The sequence below is a fragment of the Semicossyphus pulcher genome, unplaced genomic scaffold (genome assembly GCF_022749685.1).
Source record: "Semicossyphus pulcher isolate SPU_LCO1_2020_fin unplaced genomic scaffold, fSemPul1.0.p SCAF_14, whole genome shotgun sequence".
NCBI classification, from domain to species: Eukaryota; Metazoa; Chordata; class Actinopteri; order Labriformes; family Labridae; genus Semicossyphus; species Semicossyphus pulcher.
In genome coordinates, this window is record NW_027211648.1 from 6,240,701 (window position 1) to 6,260,995 (window position 20,295).

The 20,295-nt window shown below is 43.3% G+C and overlaps 1 protein-coding gene across 1 annotated transcript in view; it reads left to right on the forward strand.

The window, feature by feature from the left end:
* Positions 1-19,656, forward strand: part of LOC138591157 (transcription factor IIIB 90 kDa subunit-like) — a 127,757-nt gene extending 108,101 nt beyond the window's left edge. The window contains exons 17-19 of the mRNA XM_069661678.1: positions 3,584-3,635; positions 15,079-15,244; positions 18,184-19,656. Of these exons, the coding sequence (XP_069517779.1) occupies positions 3,584-3,635; positions 15,079-15,244; positions 18,184-18,221 (256 nt within the window). The 3' untranslated portion in view covers positions 18,222-19,656. The remainder of the gene's footprint in view (positions 1-3,583; positions 3,636-15,078; positions 15,245-18,183) is intronic.
* The last annotated feature ends 639 nt before the right edge of the window (positions 19,657-20,295 follow it).

Genomic DNA, 20,295 nt, shown 5'->3' on the forward strand with positions numbered 1-20,295 from the left:
GAATTACAGCCGGTGGTACGTTCATCGCTGATTATCTCTGCGACTGTCTAGGAAGAGATTGTGCTCAGAGACAGTCTGCGGCCTGTCACTCACAGTTTGGGCTCATTTCGCATTCACACCATTTTTCCTCTCCTCTGCAGTTGCCTGGTAATCTGAGCCGGTCGCCCAAAGCCAAGAGAGACTCAAAGACCAGGCGTAATAATCAAAATGAAATCCTCAACCGTTATTGTGTCGGCAGTAAATCCTTAATAAAGAGTGTAATGAATATCTATAAATATTGTAATACAGGCTGCAAAGAATGCAGAATGTTAATGATATCCGGCTGTGCTCTCTGTGCAGATTGCAACAGTTAGCAATGATTGTTGTAAGTCAAAATAATACATTTTAAAATAATTAGTAATTCTTGTGTTTTTCACAAAAATCCTACAAGCAACCAAATTGTTGTGGACCAACAATAATCCCCACGCCCAAGAAGATAAATCATCCTCAATAAACTGAATGATCCTCTTTAGATCAATGAGGTCTAAATTGACAAACCATAAACATTCCCACCGTCCTCCATCTATACTTTGGTTAACTGTAAATAGCTAACAGCATGCATGCTAACACTAAACTAAGTTGGGGAACATCCATCCATCCATCATCTATACCGCTGTTCCTGTTCAGGGTCGCTGGGGGTCGCGGGGGGGTCGCAGGGGGCTGGAGCCGACCCAAGCTGTCATTGGGCGAGAGGTGGGGTACACCCTGGATTGATCGCCAGTCAATCACAGGGCTGACACATAAGTTAGGGAACATTAACACCAACATATTAGCATTGTTTTGAACGTTTTAGCATGCTGTCGTTGGCATTAAGCTTAAAGCCCCTCTATGCCTGACTGCTAACAGAGTAGCTAGCATGGCTGTAGACTGTAAAGGTCGGGTTATTGTTTCGTATGGTTTTAAGGTAAAGCTTAAAGTCATAATCGCGAAGATTTTCATGTAATTAAATGTCTGTTAAGTCACTATCTATCACGGAATGAGGTAACACAATGGTGATTGAGCCTATGGCCCACTGATGAAAGCCTTTGCATTTGCAGTATTACAGACTGAGTGTCTAGTGCGACTTTCGTGTAAAAAATCTCAAGCGGCGCCCAGTTAGTGACGTGTTTTCCATCAGCCAGCAGTGGTTGGTCTGCCAGAGAGGGTAGGCGGAGCTAAGCGGCTGCTTTTCCGCTCTCTGCAAGTGTTGTGAGTAAACAGTAATCTACTATGGCTGAACAAACAAAGGAAAGATGGATGACTACAGATACAACTTCAACAATAAGTGAAAATCCAAAGAAAAAGAAACAAACTCGGCGCTCAGATGAAGACAAACCGTCAGCCAGGAAAATCAAGAGTTACAACCAAAGAGAACGAAACTGAGATCTTCGAAATTACAAAAATAAAAAAATAAAATAAAAAATAATGAAAAAACAGTCACAATCATTTGTATCCAGTCCCTAAAAGAAGACAACATTTCCAACATGTATTCTTGATAAACCTAAATAAACCCACTTACGGCAAGAAAGACAACATTAGCTTATTAAACATATAAAGGTATTTATATATGTCAGCCAATCAGAAACAAGACATTGCAGCACATAGTTTTCCCACCAAACATAGAAACATGTTTAATATAAAAATAAATAACAGTCCTGGCCGAACAAATCCCGAATCATTCAGGGCTCATCTTTTTGAGGACTGCTCGTACTTTCCATCATATCAAATATTCATGTAATCACATTCATTATTACAGGATTGTATTGTTGGCACAATAGAGCCAAAGGATTTCATTAAGATTACGAGTCTGTATTTCAGTGTCATCCTCTTGGAGTCTTGTAAGTCTCGTACTGCGCGGCTGGCTTCAGGCAACAAACTCAAAAACAAGGAAATGGAAACGAAGGACAAGAAAGTGAAAATGAGAAACAAAGCTGCTCTCCTCACTCGGAGGTGAACAGTGAAATGTGATCCGCTGTGTGTAAGCTTTTATTGTCTTCTAATGTCTAGGAATGAAGTTATTACTTTCAGGCTTTTGGATTTCATTAAATCTGCACATTTTATTCTGATGTTGCCTCACTGGCATCTCAGACGGCGGTACTCCAACGCGAATCATTCATTTTATACATTTTTGTAACTTCAAGGTTATACAGCCGACGCTCGAAAGTGATGAGGGGTTTCTTTCATATCATGTCTGTGTTTGGATCAAAATATGTCTGTGGTCTTTTTATGGTCCCAGAAATCTCCCTTCTGACGTAGTTTCTCTGTATGCTCCTCTGACTGTTTCCTCATGATGGCTATCACTGCTCACGCTGACTATGAAGACCGGCCCTGTGTTTGTAAAGGGTTGGAGGATTCCTCGGGTATATACTGTTTATTCCAATGGCCTGTTGGGTGATCTGATCCCAGATGGATGGCTTTGGAACTTTACTGTTCACTCCTGTGGCTATATCCAAATCAGGAGTACTCTACTGATCTCCCACGGGGGATTTATATCAGGTCTCCAATGTGTTTAGCGACCACTTGTTTTGTTAAAGCTCCTGTGAGGAGTTTTTTGCTGGTTATGAAACAGACTGAAGTTTGACTGCACACTGCCTTTGTTTACATTTTCCAGGTCAAACATTTAAAGTGAGTGATACATAAGACTGTTAAAGAAAGCAGGATGAGATTTTTTGTTAAAAACACCACTTAAGCATGTACAGAATAAAATCAGTGAAGAGATGAGAGGTACGGCTTTGTCCACAGGGGGCGCCAAAATCAACACAAACCAAAGGTTCCTCACAGGAGCTTTAAGGCCTACGTCAATTCACTGTGGTTTGTCAGTCTGTCTACAAAGCAAGCTATTTTAAAGAACTAATATACATCTACAGTCTACTCCAATGGTTGAGTTGTCAGGATAAAGTATTTTACAACTTGCAAAAGTAGAAGGACAAAGCACAACATCGTTATTATCTGCTTGTTCGGTCTTTGTTGGAGATGAATCAGGACACTTTCCTTTACAAAAGATATGTGGTCAGGACCATCTCAGCAGGTGATTTCAGCGATCCAATCACCAGTCTTGGTGGCCATTTACACTTAAGGCAGCCATCTTTGTTGTCTTTTAACAACACTTTGGATTAGCTAGAACTAAATGAGGTTGGATGTAAATTTGTCGAACCCTGGGCTCTTTCTGTCACGTTCTCTGGTCTGACTCCCCTCACTTTTTCCTAACTGGGTCTCCTCTTTGCTTCCACGCTGATCACAAGTCTTCTCAAGCACATGTCCAAACATAAGCTCATTGTGCAACAGTAAAATTACTCCATGCAAAACGCAGAGCATGGTGTATTCTTCTGTGGCTAAAACAAGTTATTTGTAGTTTTGTTGTTATCCAGTTATTGGAGTTCCTCAAGTAATCGTCACAGGCCTCGACCAGACTCTTCAGTTAGAGCGAATAAAACATGAGCAATCGATTTGTCGAGTTCGTCAGCTTTCTAATCCCAACAGACGGTGAAATGTGAGCAATAATTGATGGAGAAACTTGAGAACAAAGAATATCAAGTTTCATGCTGCTGTTTTGTTTGTGTTGCAGGTTGCAGCCGTTCATCACCGGACAGCCCAACAAGAAGCTCGCTGTGGAGCAGGTGAGCCGCCGTTCGTCCTCACCACATCTGCTCTTTGTCTCCGACGCTTCTCCTTCCCTCGCCCTCCGCTCCGTATTCCAGCTCACTCACTTAGACCCTGTTTCGCCCTCCTGCACTTACACTCACACACACACACACACACACACACACACACACACACACACACACACACACACACGCATACAAACGTGCAAGAGCACTCAGTCACCCCGTCAATCACTCGGACAGATAAGTTCCCCCTTCGCTTTTCCTCTCTAAAACACTCAGTCAGCTATTCAGTCACTGTTACTGTTGCTTCCCTCTCTTACACACACACACACACTATAGTAGCCTCACTGTCACGACTCTTATTTAACAGAAAACAACTTAAACAAAGCCACAATTTCTTAAAGTCAACACATTTATTTGTACCATTTGGAAGTTTATAGAAACAACAGCATTTATTGAGAAATCTGTGGCAACAAATCAAACCAGCAAACGACAAAATAACTCCAAAAGGCAGACTCCTAAAACATCATGATTAACACTTGAAGTACAGTTTTGGGCATTATGATGACACACCATGATAAATCTGTCACAGTCGCATCTTTGCCGTTAATATCTTTGTTTGTTTTGGGCTGTTGGGAGCGATTATTTTATCCACAAACAGTCCCTCGATTGACTTTCAGATTAAAGAGATTGTTTGTCACTCACCTCTTTCGATACAAAAAGCAGCTCTGGTAAATACTATGTGATTATCGCAGCCTGTAACACCGACGATCCAGGCCGAAAACATGCTAAACATGAGCACATAATCTCCAAAGTCTTAAAGAATAAATGTGGGATTATTCTAGATTTTTCTTGTTATCAACAAATCCCATGAAATGACAACGTGTTCATTTCTCAGTATCAACTTTCCTTCCCCGTCTGTGGCTCTCAGCGACGAGCTGATTGGTTCTTCTGAAGATTCAAATCTTGAACGAAATCAGGTCATAAAGTTGTAGTTTAAGGATTAAAAAGGCTTTGTGTCCCTATAGCTTGGTCAGGGTCCTTTTATCATGGACAGGAGCAAACAGGGCGTTTGTTTGGGGCTATTTTCAGCTGTGGATTAATCCACAGTGGGTGTTTCACCACTGATGGGATTAAGATCAACTTCAGTGTGTTTTCATCAAGTGATGAGTCTTTTTGAGTTCAGAATCCCCCAAGAAGACCTTCTTGGAGCTGATGTGTGATTTTAGCAAGCGGCAACCTCCGGTGTTAAAAATGAAGCCAATGCGGAAGTGCAAAAAACTGCAGTTCCTTGAGTGGCCACTTGAGGCTGGCTCCAGAAAACAAGAAATAACATTACAGCAGATGGGAAAATGCCAATTTTTACAGCTGAAATAAACATGTTTACAGCCTGGTACAAAAAAGGGTTTTGTTATAAATAGCTAATTTTATTGTTCAAGATATCTGTACGGGGGGTGAATTTTTTTATAACACACCCATTTTAATCATATTAAGCCTTAAATCATAGGGGCCAGATCACTTGATTGACAGGTGGATCCTGCTGGCTGTCTGCTAGACGTCAACACAGACACAGACACTGAGCTTAACTTCACCTGTTTGTGTTGTTGGAGACTTTTGGGGATTTTTTCATTCAAAGTTTGGACAAATAATCTCTCTGTGGGATTTATGGAACTTTATGGCCGTGCAAGAAGTCTGAGCTCCAGCTTTTCGGTGAGTTAAATGTTAGTGTTACTGTATTGAAATATTTTTAGCACCAAGTAGCAGGTATAGTGTGTTCGCTTTAGCTTCTTATTAACCTGTTCAGTGTTTATCAAACATTTATTTAATCGTCGGTCAGTAAATAGGAGTCAGGAGTTGTTGGTTTTTCCCCGGAGAGATTACAGCAGATCGTAGTGATGAAGAGACCGGTTCTTTTACGTTTCCCGTTATGTGTCGACTCGCTCGATCCTCCACTCTCCTCTCAACATATTTTCTGTCTCTCTTCAGCTGTCCGATGAATAACAACTAATATGGCCAAAAACAAATCTTACATTTAACCTAGTGAACACTTCTTCATCTCTAAATTGAGCTCTGTTGAACACAGGGGTAAACATGTGATAAACATAAAACTGTGTTTGTGACAGAACAACAACAGACTTCTCTTGTAACTGTTTAAAAAGATACACAGCCCCGGGGGCTTTGTTTCTCCACATAATGAACCTCCAGCAGTGATCACCTGGACTGTAATTTCCCATCAGCCTCTCCTTATTGTCCATTAAAGACTGATTGCTGATTGCTGGGATCTCCTGCAGAGCGGACAGGGAGGAATAAATCTGCGCTCGGGCCGTGCGAGAGGTGAACCTCACTTTGTCTTTTGTTTGCCCTTCCCTTATTACTCCTCCTCCTCCCTCCGGGGCGTTCGTGCTCCTAAAAAAACCCTGACAGACTCTTAAAATAAATACGGCCCTCGACTTGAACATAAAAATGTCTTAAACAGCACTTTCAGAAGCCCCTTTTTTTTAGCTTCTTCTGTTGGCCGCTCGCCTGCTCTTAGATGAATCCACAAAGAACAAGGTTAGTGGTACATTACGTGTCCTATCTGCTTTACTAAACCCAGTTAGACGTCACGTCTTTGAACAGTTAATTTACGGATGTCCTCATTCTGCACATTTATAGCTTCACAGCCTTCACCAGCCATCTTCAGGGAGGAATTGGCCTTTTTCCAACTTCTTCTTCTTAATTTGATTTTAAATTGGACCCAAATTCAATCACAGGTAGCTTTACATCATCATCAAAGTCTTAACTTGGACTTCATGTACACCCTGTGCTGCTCTTTTTTCACTCCATATCTCCTTTTACACATTTCTAACTGTCCTCCTGCTTCACACCGCTGCTGCTGATCTCTTCTTTCCAAAAAGTTACTTTTCTCTAAACTTCTGCCGCCTCATCGCGTCTGTAAAGTGGAAGAAGTTATATTTGGAGTCCAGTGTTGGGGAAGTTAGAAGTCCTGCTTCAGGTGATTGACAGTCAGAGCACAAAGAGCCTGGATGGACCTGAAACTCTTCTGGTTGAACCGTCAGTGCAAAAGATGAACAACAGTTCATATTCAGAAAAAAATTTAAAGCCAGTGGGCTCTAGCACTGACGGGAAGAAGTTAAGTACGACTTGCAGGGTGTACTTCGGAGAGGAACATCCAATCAGAGGTACAAGCTTATGTGGACGTGGTGAATTGAAGCTAGAAAGCTAAAAACATCAATCAATCACTTTTTATTTCTGTAGCGCCAAATGAACCAAAAGTTATCTCAAGACGCTTTACAAAAAGAGCAGGACTAGACCGTACTCGTTTTTTATTTTATTAAGAAAGAGGCGCAACATGAATCCACCATGAGCAGCACTGAGCAACGTCTGGCAGCAGAGGCAGAAACGTCGACTCGTGTTGAACAGCCATCGAGCGGGTTAAATCTCTTTCAGGATCAGTTTGAGGTAAATAAGCGGCTTTGTCTGCTGTTTCTAAAACTTTTTCACATGTGACTTACCTCTCTTCTATAACATTAGCAACTGAGCCTCATTGATATTGTAGTTCAACACTTAGCTTGTAGTACCAACAAACAAGAAGTAAGTAGGACGCTGTCACTTGCTTTGCGGTGGGCCCTGGTTGGCTCTTTGTCAGGATGCATCTCACAATGCAGGAGAGGGTTTTATTCAGGTTTAATGGAGATAATATACGAAGCGTCTGGATTTTCTTTATTTTATTTTGGAAAAGTTAAAGTCGAGGTGAAATGAAAAATGTCATTTTAATCCTTTTAGATCACATCCCCGGTAATATTGTGCATCTGTTTGACAATATAGGCCAAAGACAATACAGAAAATCAATTTCTTCAATCATTTTTTCTTCCGGTAAAACTAAATTTCACGCGTGCTTACGTAAGTTAGCACCAAACAATTTCAACCAATCAATCTGCTACATTTAGCCGCAGAGCACCAAGAATGCTCGGTCAGTTAGCTAGCTACTGCGCTGTGGAGAAGGTCTGTCTACGCCCACTTCTCAATGATCACATCAAATCCCTCTAATGATATGTCCCGCCTGCACGTCCTGTTTCACTCGGAAATACGTCACGATAAGGAAGCTAGATACCCTCGAAATGCCGTTTCAGCTCGACTATAAAGTTTAGTTGGGAATAATACAGAACAATGTCAGAAAAATATCTCTGTGATACCCGTGGAGTAGCTTAGCATAATTTACAGTTAAAAACTCATTGTTCTCACACTCTGCCTGAAACGACTCAGTCAGCTCTGTCCCTTTAAGCAACCCCGCCCCTACAAGCCAGCTTTCTTCTGATTGGCCAGCTCTCCGAAGCCTGCAGGCTGCACTTTGTGATGTCAGAAAGTGTAGAAAAAACTGTCTGAAACCTGGCGTTCACAGCAGCCTGCAGACTGAGCTGAGACGCCTGGTGATTACTCCAACATGCTTTTACCTACAGATGTGAAACTTCACCCACATTTAGTCTGAACATCCAACATTGTAACATTATGGAGGATTAGGATATTTTGGTATTTGAACATGTTGCAGGTGATGTTGGACAATTTGGGGCCAAAGCAATACATTACATACAGCAATAAACCTGGCATACATTTCAGTGTTACCACAGCGAGGGCCCTTTTTCACTTTCTCCCACAGAGCAGAAACTTTAAGAGGGAAGTAAAACTTTCTGGTGGAAATTTATAGCAGGGAGAATATACTTCCAAAATCAGTTGTTGCATTTCCATTTCTACTTCTTCTACCCTGTTTAATAAAACCTTTACAGCCATGTGTGATGCCAAGGCTTCTCCGCCAACAACTTCACTTTGTAGCAAGCCCAGTTTATTAACTCCAGACCAGTTGATGGAAACACACCTGAGTTCCTTTTCAGCAAAACTCTGAAATTTGCTCAACAATTAAGTGAAAACATGACTCCTTTGTTTTGCCTCTTCTCCCACATTACTCCTCCATCCACTTCCTGCTGCTGTTCCTCCTTTAAATCTCTCACTCTTCCCCTCTCTCCTCATCATTTAAGTTTATGATTATTCCCTTTGAGCTCTCCAAATCTATTCCTGCTCTCTCCCCTCATCTCTTCCCGTTAACGCTCCCCTCTGCTGCTGTCCGCTTTCCCGTCACTCTCCTTTTATATTTCCTCTCCTCCTCCACATTCCTTCCCAATCCCTCCATCTTTCTCCTCCTCTCTCAGCCTTTGTCTCCCTCTTCATCATGTGCTGTTGGCAGCTCTGAATGGAGGCGCTCTGGGAGCTCAGGCTCTGTCAACCAGGAAGAAAACATTGCCACGAGGGGCCGGGTCAACAAGGCTTGTTACTTAGCAGCCCCCTCACCTCCCCCCTGGGAACTGGAAGCAAACGGCCGTCGCTATTGGCTGAGGCAGCTCCTCGCTCGCGGCTCCTGTTATGTAATGTTGCCGTTTTCATTGCAGCAGCAGGAGCAGATTGAAAAGAGATATTTGTGCTCCGGGTGTTACTTGCCAAGATCTCGCTCTGATTTCCTTCATCTTTGTCAGTAACACGCCAATTAGTCTGTACGTTTTCCAACAAGCCAAGGGAGGAGATGATCGCTTCACAAGGCAGAGAACAGTTGAAACTGGCCCAGCTGTTCTCTGATGCCCTCTCCCCTCTTCTTCTGCTGCTCCTCAGAGCCACATTTAGGCGGAGGGAGCAGACGCAGCGGTCGGAGAAGCGGGGATTTTTTAGAGAGGCTTAGAAATCTGAAAAGGGTGATGAGGTCACGGGAGAGGGGCTTTGAACTGCAGACAGTCGCTCTGGCGTTGCAGCTTTAGTCTGCTTATGCAAGCAATAGTCATGGCAATTGACGGCTGAGTGTATTTGAAGTTCTCTGGGAAGCTGTCGGGGCAGGCCAGCGGTGAAGCACAGGGAGGGCAGCGTTTTCAGGTCGTCCTGTAGGAACTCAGTGACCTCCGTGTTTACCTCCGTAAAGCAGGTCCTCACCGAGAGGCGGAACAAGCTCGTCTTATCTCGCACCCTGTCTTAAAACAAACACACAGATGCTAATGTGCGTACCGTGCAGGAACAAACAAGCAATAACAGAGCTGTTTGAGTAATCACAGACTTAAAGGTCTTGCCGTTTGCACAGGATGGCATTTCTAAGTGAATCAACAGAAATGTATTTGTACTCAACCTTTCAGCGACGAGGTAATTCAGTGCGTTACATAAGACACAAAGGCATTAAGATGCATTATGAAAAGAACAACAAAGAAATATAAAAAGACACGCAGACATTGGATTTCAAAGGATTAAGTCAAAATAGGAGATTAAAATAAGCTAAAATAGAATAAGACAGATTAAACAGTATAAATCAGAATGACAGTGCAGCAACACATGAATAAATCAGCCCAAATTTAGCTTTCAGAAGTGCAGGGGCAAACAGAATAGTCTTAAGCTCTGATTTAGTTTTATTGGAATTTGATCCACATATGACGAGCGTTCACTCTGAACGCTGCTTGGACTCTGTGGACAGGAGGCAGACCCGTCCCAGATCACCTGAGAGGCCTGAACGCTTCAGAACTGAGCAGCAGATCAGAAATAATCCATCCATTATCTGTACCTCTCATCCTGTTCAGGGTGGGACTGAAGCCTATCCCTGCTGTGATTGGGCGAGAGGCGGGGTTCACCCTGGGCTGATCACCAGGCTGACGCACAGAGACAGACAACCCATATGAGATAAAAGGCTGTGATTGGCCCGACCTGAATCAAGCTTGATGGAAATCTGTCAGGAGACTGATCTGTATCTGTCAGAGCATAAAAACATGAGCTGACAGATTTGTCTTGTTTGCAGCCTGATGTTGTTCTGTTGTGTTACTTAACTTAAACTGGATTTAACTGTTATTAAAGGGCTAGTTTGCCGATTTTCAACCTCAGTCCTATCATGCTTTTATGGGGAGCTAATGCCATTATGCTCTGTGCCTTTGGAGGACGCTATCCTCTTCTCCAATGGGCCCTGGAAAACCTCCGCCAGACTACGTACAACGTGTCATCTGGCGGAGGCCAGGGAGCTTGTTAAACTACACTTCCTCAATCTAGGATGCCCACCTCCGATGTCATGTCTCGTTCAAAATCGTCAGGTTTGAAATGTAGACTGCAGACCTGAAGATTGTTTAGACGATCAGCAGGTATATTCTGGTTGTATTTCAGATTCTGTACCGCTCTGAGCCGTCGCCTGCAGCGATCAATGTCCTTGACAGGAAAACGGTCGTATTTCACTCCAGCACCTCTCGCTGGGCCGTTCCCTTCAGAGGGAGGGGCGCAATGCACGCTGGGTGTTGTAGGAATGTAGAATGGGCGAAATCACGAGCTGTTTGTACAACTTTCTCCACAGCTATGGCGCCAATTTCAAATATTATTGCTTCTATCGCTCACAGAGAACACCAGCTTTGACTAACAGCGGCTTTTTCCAGGGGCGAGTTGCTCCTTTCAGGGTTTGTGTGTATTTAAAGACCTGTCAGTCATTTTGGGGCTGATGCCAGTTTCCCTTCTAGCTTTTATTAGAATTTGATCGTCTATTAGGAAGTATATTGAATCTTATTTGCTTTGACTTGAGAAATTGGTTTGATGCTAATTTCATTTAGCGATGCTAACCGTCAAATGCCGAACAAAAACTGCTGCTTGTGATTTAAATCTGGAAACGGTCAGAGACATGCAGCTCTCTTTAATTTATACCTTCCTTTTTTCATACCTTTTAAAAAGCCTTAAAACCAGCATAACTCTGCACTGCGGTTTGCTCACAGTGAATTAAGTGCTGCCAGTTGTTTCCATGCATGAGTAACTGCAGGCTATCAGATGTCAACATCCTCACACCCATAAAAGCCTCTCTGCGCGCTTGTTTCCTGCAGGTTTGTGTTGCGTTCTCGCTCCTAACAAGCCGCTCTCTCGTTAAAGCACTCATACAAAGTCAGCTAACTGTGTAAATACTCCACAGTTTGAGTATCTGCCATGCAGCAGGAGATTTGTTGTGCAACATTATCCCTGTGTAAATACGATTCGTAGCAGCTCGCGCCAACGCACAGACATCCTGCTCGTCCTCCTGCAGGACTTTATCTCCTCTCGCAGGCCGTCATCCTGACCCCTTTAACACGTGCTCATTAGTCTGGAGCACCATGTTTATGTTGTTATGTTTTATTTATATTCTTTTGTTATTTCTCACGACACTGCTTTTGTTCATGGGTGGTTTAAAAAGGCTTCCAGCTGAAGTTAAAGTCTGCAGGGATCCGCTGAAAGGGAAAGGGAAGGTGGATATTTTATGCTTTTTATTGTGTAACAGCTGGTCGTATGTCAATATCTGAGGATACAAAATAACAGGAAGAGAAGTGGGAGAGTTGGACCCAGAACAAGAATCAATGTGCAAAAGCAACGAAGGCAGAAGCATGAAGTGAGGAAGGATGTGGGTAGAATAAAGGAGAGGAAGCATGGAATAAAAGAAAGGTGGGAGGAAAGGAAGGAGGAGGAAATGAAAGGCAAATTGGAGGGAGAGGTGGCAGGAGGAGGAAGGCCCTCAGCGGGGACTCCAGCAGGCTGTTGCAGAGGAGAACAGAAATATCTCTCGGTCACACTGTGGACCCTCCACCTGCTTCTCCTCCAGCTTTATAATTAGCCCAGGCTGAAAGGAAAGTGATAACACGCAGGTTTCCTTTCAGGCGCTGTGGAAAAACTGAAGATGACGGGGTTCCTCTGCGAAAAATCCGATTTATTTCACTCCGCAGCTGAAAAATGTGCAGCATTCAGACGGAAAACAACCTGAAATGTCTTATTTTAGATGTTTTATTACTTTCTACAGCTTAAGGCAGGTAGAAAATAAGAGACAAATAAAATCTTCCACACCACGCGCGCCAGTCCTCCCTGGTGTAAGAGCTTGTTTGCCTCACGATATCTGTACAGTTCATCACTAAGCAAAATAAACACGGCTCAGATTGGAGCTGAGAAGTTCTGCAGAATGAGATCTGTGTTTTCCGAGGGGAAATTTTCTTCGTCTACACAGTATGGTTTAAAAACAGACGTCGTCCTCAAGTGTGGTAGGAAATAATATGTGGTGATGTATGGTATATTGATGTGTTAGATATTATTTTATACCCAGGGCAAGTAGAGACGTCCGTCATAGTAGTAACCAGACCGTAACGGTTTTAATTCCATTCTTAATCCATGCTAAGTGACTTATTAGACTTGAGTGGACATGAAACACGCCTGGTTTAGTCATCACACAAAAAGAGGTATAATAAGTAGGATTTTCCTACCTAATTGTTGTGGTTCCCTGAGCCAATCACAGTGTACAGGTGAGTGTGGGAGTGGTTCAAATTAGCAACTGGGCCCCATTCAGAGCGGCGAACATGGCGAAAGAGCGACGCAGAGTTGGCCTTCTTTCTGTTGGTCAGTCAGGTGCCTCAAACTGGGTAGGACAAGCTAACCGACGCTTAGCATGCTAGCGCAAAAGTAACCGGCGGTTAGCATGCTAGCGCAACGGTAACTGGCTGATAGCATGCTAGCGCAAAGGTAACCAGCGCTTAGCATGCTAGCACAAAGGTAACCGGCTGTAAGTATGCTAGCACAAAGGTAACCGTGATGCTGTTGATGGTAGCTCAGCGGGGTGGGCGTGTTCTCGCATATGAGCGTGAGTTTCTGGTGACGAAGAGAGAGGAGGAGGGGCCCACTTTGAATGTGTTATTGACAAAATGCAAGGACAAATCCTACTTATTATACCGTTAAAGCTGCCACCCAGAGCCTTAAAAATTCCATCTGGGTTCCATTATCAGTGATAATAACATTATACCTTCAAAGTTAGAGCTGGTAAAACATTGACATCACTAAAAACCGAAACACTTCCTGGTTCGACTTTCACGTACAGTACTTGCAGTAGTCCACTCATCCTTTTTGCCAACTAAACCCATCAGTACAGGTGTACGCTACGCTGGTTTTGTCTTTAACAGCTGCTAACTGAAGCTGAAGATCACACTTATAAAGTACACTTTGTATCACTTCAGGATTCTAACTTCTGCAGCTGTGTTTTGTTCCCAACTGCAACATAAATTGATCCATACTGGCTCCAGCCCTGATTCGTCCTGCCTCCCTCAAAGCTCCAGTATATCACCTGGGTGGATGTGGTTTAGCAGGATGTAGCAGTGCATGCTTTCAACATAATGAATCATCTCTTTTTAAGGAAACAATTAGGCCAGTGTCTCCTGTTGGTTTAATCTTGGGATTGAGGCAAAGATAAGGTAAAAAAAACGTTTAAGTTAGTAGCTCATACAAAAAAGTGATCTAACATAAGCTCTCATTGGTTTCATTAGTCGCAAGCTATGCGTGAAGGTGACCCCAAGCTTCAGGGCGGGTGTGGCTCCGTGGTGGAGTCAGACGCCTCTTGATTGGAAGGTTGGTGGTTCGATCCCTGACTGCCACAGTCACATGTTGCAGTGTTCTTAGGCAAGACACTGAACCTCAACTTGCTCCTGAAGGCATCGCCTTTGGGTATGTGTGTGCATAGATAGTGATTGGAGATTGGCACTTAGGCCTTTGCCATCAGTGTGTGAAAAGAGCTTTGAGTGCTCTGAAGACTAGAAAAGCACTATGTAAGTACAGGTAAGTACAGTGGCCATTCTGTTTCTTCTTCAGCGAATTGAAAGGATTATTTTTGTAGCACCACCATATGAAATGGAACATTGATACTTGCAGGTGTTTGTCTGACGTCCGTCTCCTCTGCTGGAAAACGAACCCCCTCTCTGCCTCCTAAACCATCACCACAGAGGTCGATGTTTTATCACACCACTTGTTTATTTTCTCTGACTGCTGCCAACATTCCCTCCTGTTTTCGCTCGGCATTTTTTCCCCCATATCAAAAAAACGGCTCCATCTTTGTCTCCCAGCATGCAACTGGAAAAACTACCCGTGGGCAAAATGTCGTCACATTCCTGCGTGAACGTTTGACAGCTCAACTCAGACAATGTGAGGGAGGTGAAATGCAAAAAAAGGGGCGCTTTAATTACATGTTTGCCCCCACTTTCACCCTCATCCCTTCATTTTTAATTTTCCGGGCTTTTTATGAACTCTGAAGGGTGTTTTGGCCCCAAGGCGCTGGTTACATTCTGACCCTTCTCTATGATACACTGTAGACTATGCAGATTTGAAAGTGGAATCCTAAATGAGATAATAAAGGCTGTGGTCACGCTCGGATGCTGTTTTTAGTCGCATGTTGAGATGCTGCAGCTGATGAAACATCCCCCCCTCCTCTCTGTGTGCCCTCCACCTGCCCTCCAGCTCACACCACACACCTCTACTACACTGTGTTTATTATTTTTATCATCCTAAAGGAAGTGGGGCATATAAGATCGCATCCAGCTTAGATTTCCCCCGAGGCACTCGCGTGCCACGCAGAGGAAAATATTAAAAACACTCAACTGCTCACCAACAACAATATTTCCTGTTTGTCCAGGTCGCAAACTCCAACCCCCTGCCGGTGCCGGTGCCGGCGGGAGCCCCCGCCAGCGGCGTGGTGGTGGAGAGCGGGCCGGTCGTGTACGATGACGCAGCCGCTGACGAGGAAGAGGATGAGGAGGAGGAGGCGTGTGTCAGCGCCATGGACCTGATGGGCAGCAACGGTCAGTTTCCACAGAGAGTTTAGTTCAAGATCTCTATCAGTGCTACTGTCATCACTTGTGTATTGTCATGTATTAAGAGTAGACTAAGAGTAAGTACCATAACAGTAATCTCTGTTTAGTAGGCAGGGACGTGGATTTTAGGGACGGCAAGTGATCTAGTTTCCGTTTGTACTACGCTTGTTGTCCGAGTAATATTAACCAATCACGTATCAGCAGGCTGCAGCGTATGCAGGAAAAACGGTGTGTGGAGAGCAAAAGCAGGCGTCATCTGATGATGATTTAGCTTCTTATTAATCTCTATAAACAGACGTCTGCATGCTAACAGCTAACAATCTGTTCTAGATCCAAAATTCAACTTGAGACAAATTCCCCTGACACTGTGTCACGAAAGCCGTTTAGAGTTCAGATTTCCCGACTTCCTCGAATGCATCAGAAATGATCGATCCGACCTCCGTTCAACAAACAGGCTCGTTAATTAAAGTAAATCACAATTAAATCTGTTTCTTTTTCTGTAAACGATGCAGCACGCGGAAAAGGAAGTCTTGACTGGAAGTCGTTTATCGCTAACCGCTGGCTACACGCCCGGCATGTTCACCGCTGTCCTCAGAGGCTATATCATCGTGAGACTGTAGCCGATGGGGTACGACATTGCCATAACAGTTATAGTAGAAAGCAATACAACACTGTAACAGATTTTCTACAGGCAGGAAGGTGTCGACTCAAGCCACAGGTTATTGCTCGTACATTTTAACCACATGAAGTTTTTATCATATCTTAAACTTTCACATTTGATACTAACTCTACAGAAGCCCTGAGCGGACATGCTTCCATACATTATAATTACTCCCGTGATAACGAGTTATTTCTGGTCGCTTTCTCGAGATCTCGACTTATTTATCACATTATCACAAAATAACGACGCGGCACCACAGCAACATCAGATGATCATGACTCGTATCCCCAGACTTACCTCGTTAGTGTGGGCAAAGGCAGCATGGCATGTCCTGGTCTGTAGTATCAACAGCCTGTTGTTCTGTTTTCTCGATCGCCGGAAAATTATCCCATTATCACGAGAAAGTTAGCTTTGTTATCTCGAGATAATGGGCCAAACTAATCCGTTACAATGAGAATACTAGCTTTGTTTTCCAGAGAAAAATTAAAAGTCGAGATCTTGAAAGAAAGACCGGAAATAACTCGTTATGACGGGAAAACAGAGAAAATAAAATGTATGGACGCATGTCCGCTAAGGGCTTCCGTATAAATCAAAAGAGCCGTAAAAGAGTTACATTTTTACCACCACACTGAGCAGTCTACCACAGAACCGTACGTACATACATGTAAAAAACACAGTGATAATCCACTCAGCAAAGCCCATGATATCGTCTAAACAAATGTGACAGTGTAAATGATTTCAGCTTCACAGCAGGTTGACTTTAGTCATGAAATGCTGATTATTTTCATTATTTATCTGTTGATTTCTTTTATCAATAATGACCCAAATGTTGCCAATGCTTTGTCTTAACAACAGTACAAGAAAATACAAAGTAAAAATGAGTGTATGAAGAGTGAAAAGGTTGGAACTAAAAGTATTTATAGAACATAAAAAACATCTTTGGCTGTAGAAGCTGCAAAAACTCCATTAGAGGATCAGACACCTACAAATGATTGATTAACAACCTTTGAATCTGATAATTAGCTGTTCTTCATCTTTAGTATCAATTTATTAGAAAAGAAAAATGAAACGTGACACTAAAAAGTTAAAGTTAATTTGAACTGCACTTGCAGAAATGTTCTCCCCACACTGTCAGATACTTAAAGTCTGTTCAGGCTCAGCGACGTGATTTGAACATTTGAATTTAGTTGACACTGTGGGTGTCGCGGTGACACGAGGCTTTGTCACGTCTCGGTCGGACTCTGAGTGTCTGGACTGTGAAATAGTCAGAATGACTTTTTTAATGAAGCTGCCACTCCGGGTCACGGCTCTGTTTCGCCTCAGACTCCTGCTACGTTTTAATGAGCCCTCGCAAAGATTAAGTTTCTGCACTTTACGTCTCTGGCTGTTAAACTTTAAGCCCAGACTTTGCCGCAGTAAAAAGTCCTGAGCTGCTTAATTGAATCCTGTAGGGGAGCTCTTTGTTTATACTCGTGCCCCCTTTATGGTGAGGTCAAAGGTCAGGGTCGGGCCTCAGAGCAGCACCTCAGGAGCGGGTACAGACTCAAGGACAGTGGAGCAGGACGGCCGGCACTGGAGATTAAAGCAGAGAGTCAGGCAGGTGATGGACGGTCTCACTGCTCCTGCTGCAGACAGCAGAGTGACATGTTTACATTTTAACCGATTGTTGCTCTTTATGAAGCCACACAAAGAGCGTCTCTGTGAAGCATGTTCACTTTGACATCACTTGATCTGCTGTGACTGGCAGAATGGCGACCGACAGGCATAAGAGACGTCGATCGAACCGTTCATTGAGCACAAGGAGAAGAGAAACGGACACAGATTACAGGTGATATCTCATCGTCCTGTTTGCTAGCATTATTAGCTAACGCTTTCTCACACCAGCAAGGCCGAGAGGACCAGTCAGCTCACTGTAAAAACATGGCGACTTTAGAATGCTCCGGTTAAGTTATTGGACGGAGAAGGCTTTGGCAAGGCGATGACGTTTGTGAAGCATGAATAAAGGCAACCAGCGGGTCTAAGAGTGTGAAGAAGATGCCCAAAAAAAGAGTAGTTATTGCTACAGACTCGTGGACAGCGCTTGTAAGGAAGTGAAATGTTAACACACAAAGCTGCAGCTTGGTTCGAGTGTACTCTAGTACCTCCTAATAGTTGTGGTACTAGTTTCTTTGAGAGGTTAGTAACAAGAGATCAGAGTTCAACACCATCTCGTCTTTTAATGGATAAAGCGTCTAACTAATCCCTCCCTCTGTGTCTCACCTTCCAGATTACGGCTTTGAAGGAGATTACGACGATGGATTCTAGCAGTGGGCCTCTCTAGTTTGGACCATTCTGGATCATCAAGTTTGCTACAGTTGGACAAAAATGGCTGCAGCTAGAGACGGGATTCCAAGAGGAACGAGGAGCCTGGGACATGAGTGCAAAAAAAAAAATTACACTCCTTGAACCGTTTGGCGTCCCATGTGGTCGAAGATGGGAGGATGTGCGGCCTGAATGCTGACAGAGATGCGACAGTGGAAATAAGGGGTACACGCGTATTTAACGGTGTCGGTCACAGGCGGCATGTGGTGATTATACTTCATAATCAAAGGGGGGGATATTCCAGTTAGCATTGGTTTGTTGATTTGCAGGTTAGAAGACATTTAAAGGTTAAAATTGGGCTTTACTTTTAGATCGACAGAACAGTTGTTGAGCAGAATTTAAATGTAATATTTTCAAGTGTGGTAAGGATGTAGTTTAATATGAAATATAGCCTTTTAAACGCTGCTCAAACAACAGTTACAGCTCTCTAAATGACTAAGACAACATTAGCTAGTTTCAGGGTGTCTTTGTCTTGCAGAAAACCAAACCAGTGTTTGGTGTGAAGAACTCTTTAGGGGAAAAACGCGGTGGGAATTTTGCTTCGGGATGATTTACTCCAAAACACTTTGGAAGAAAACTTTTCCACCGTGCGTTTGTTGAGGTTTTGACGAGTGTGTCATGTAGCAAAAATAAGTTATATCCTTGAATCTGCACTTTGCATCCACAACACTCGAGTCCTTAACAGTCTGCTACTTCCTTGAGTACTTCCTGATACCTGCGTCGGTCTTAAAACAAGTTTACTACACTATGTTCTCAACTGTGACGTGTACTTAAAATCGAGCATCTAACGATCAGGTAGCGTGAGATCAATCATCATTATCAGTTACTTTCCTGCTTCAGATGAGGATGCTCTCTGATCGATGTTTATCAATGCCTTAGGTGATCAGCGGACGCCGCTGAAGCCCAAGTATTACAAAGAGGTTGCCTTTAAAACTATGAGTGCCAATGTTTGCTGAGATTTTAATTCCAGATCAAGTTCGTTCAGCGAAGGCTTCGATCAGTTCTTATGTTGATATTAATCGGGTTTGTGCTTTTCTTCTTTTGACGGGATTCTTTGTGGTTAATTTATGAGATTGTGTCTTTTGTTAAATATTCTTCTCGATCCGCCGCCACAGGCCGCGGCCGGATGTAAATATGCAATATGATCTCTTCCGTACGAGCGTGGGAGCCCGATCAGAGAACAGATTGATTTTGTATTTAAGCTTTTATGATTTTTGTGTTTGAAAAATGAAACTCTGGAGGTGAAACGGATTGTGGCCTTCTCACTGTGTCCACACAACAATATTTAATGAGGCGTCTTGATTAAATCGACCGCCTCTGTGCCGCTGCTATGAATCCCGATGTTACATCTGCATATTGTTGTGTGCATCTGCTGCTACAGTAAAGATTTCACTACATGGGAAGAACACTCGCTTGTCTGTTTCCTTTTCTTGTGTTTGAAGATGTAATAACTGTCCTGAGGCCTCCGTGCATGGAGACGGTTATCTGATTTTTATTGGGGTTGTTATTCTGCATGTACCAGCAGTGATTTAAGGCCATGTCCACATGTACACGGGTATTTTTCAGAACTTAGCTTTTTCTCTGCGTTTTGGCCTTTCGTCCACACAAACTCCAGCCAGGGTGGAGACTTTTAGAAACTCTGTTTCCCGCGGAGACATGTGGAAGGGGTTAACAGCGTTTTTGGCTTGTGACGCGTCACTAATGAGGCGACATTCTTTGCAAAATGACGGACGTGACAAAAACTTTGTACATGTTTACACATATATGAACAGTTACTCGTCTACTATATTGAGGAACAAAGGCGTCGGGATCGATTTTTCCAAACTGTTGACTGGCCGTGATTCTTCTTCTTCTTTGCATGACTGGATTATATCGCCACCTGTTGGTGTGGCATTCCCATGACAGTGTTTCTGTTGTGTCTTTGCGTTTTCACTTGGACGGGGACTTTTTTTTAACCGTGCTCGTGTGGCCGTGTATTTTTTGGAAACGAAGGAGACAAAAACATTTTCAATAATAC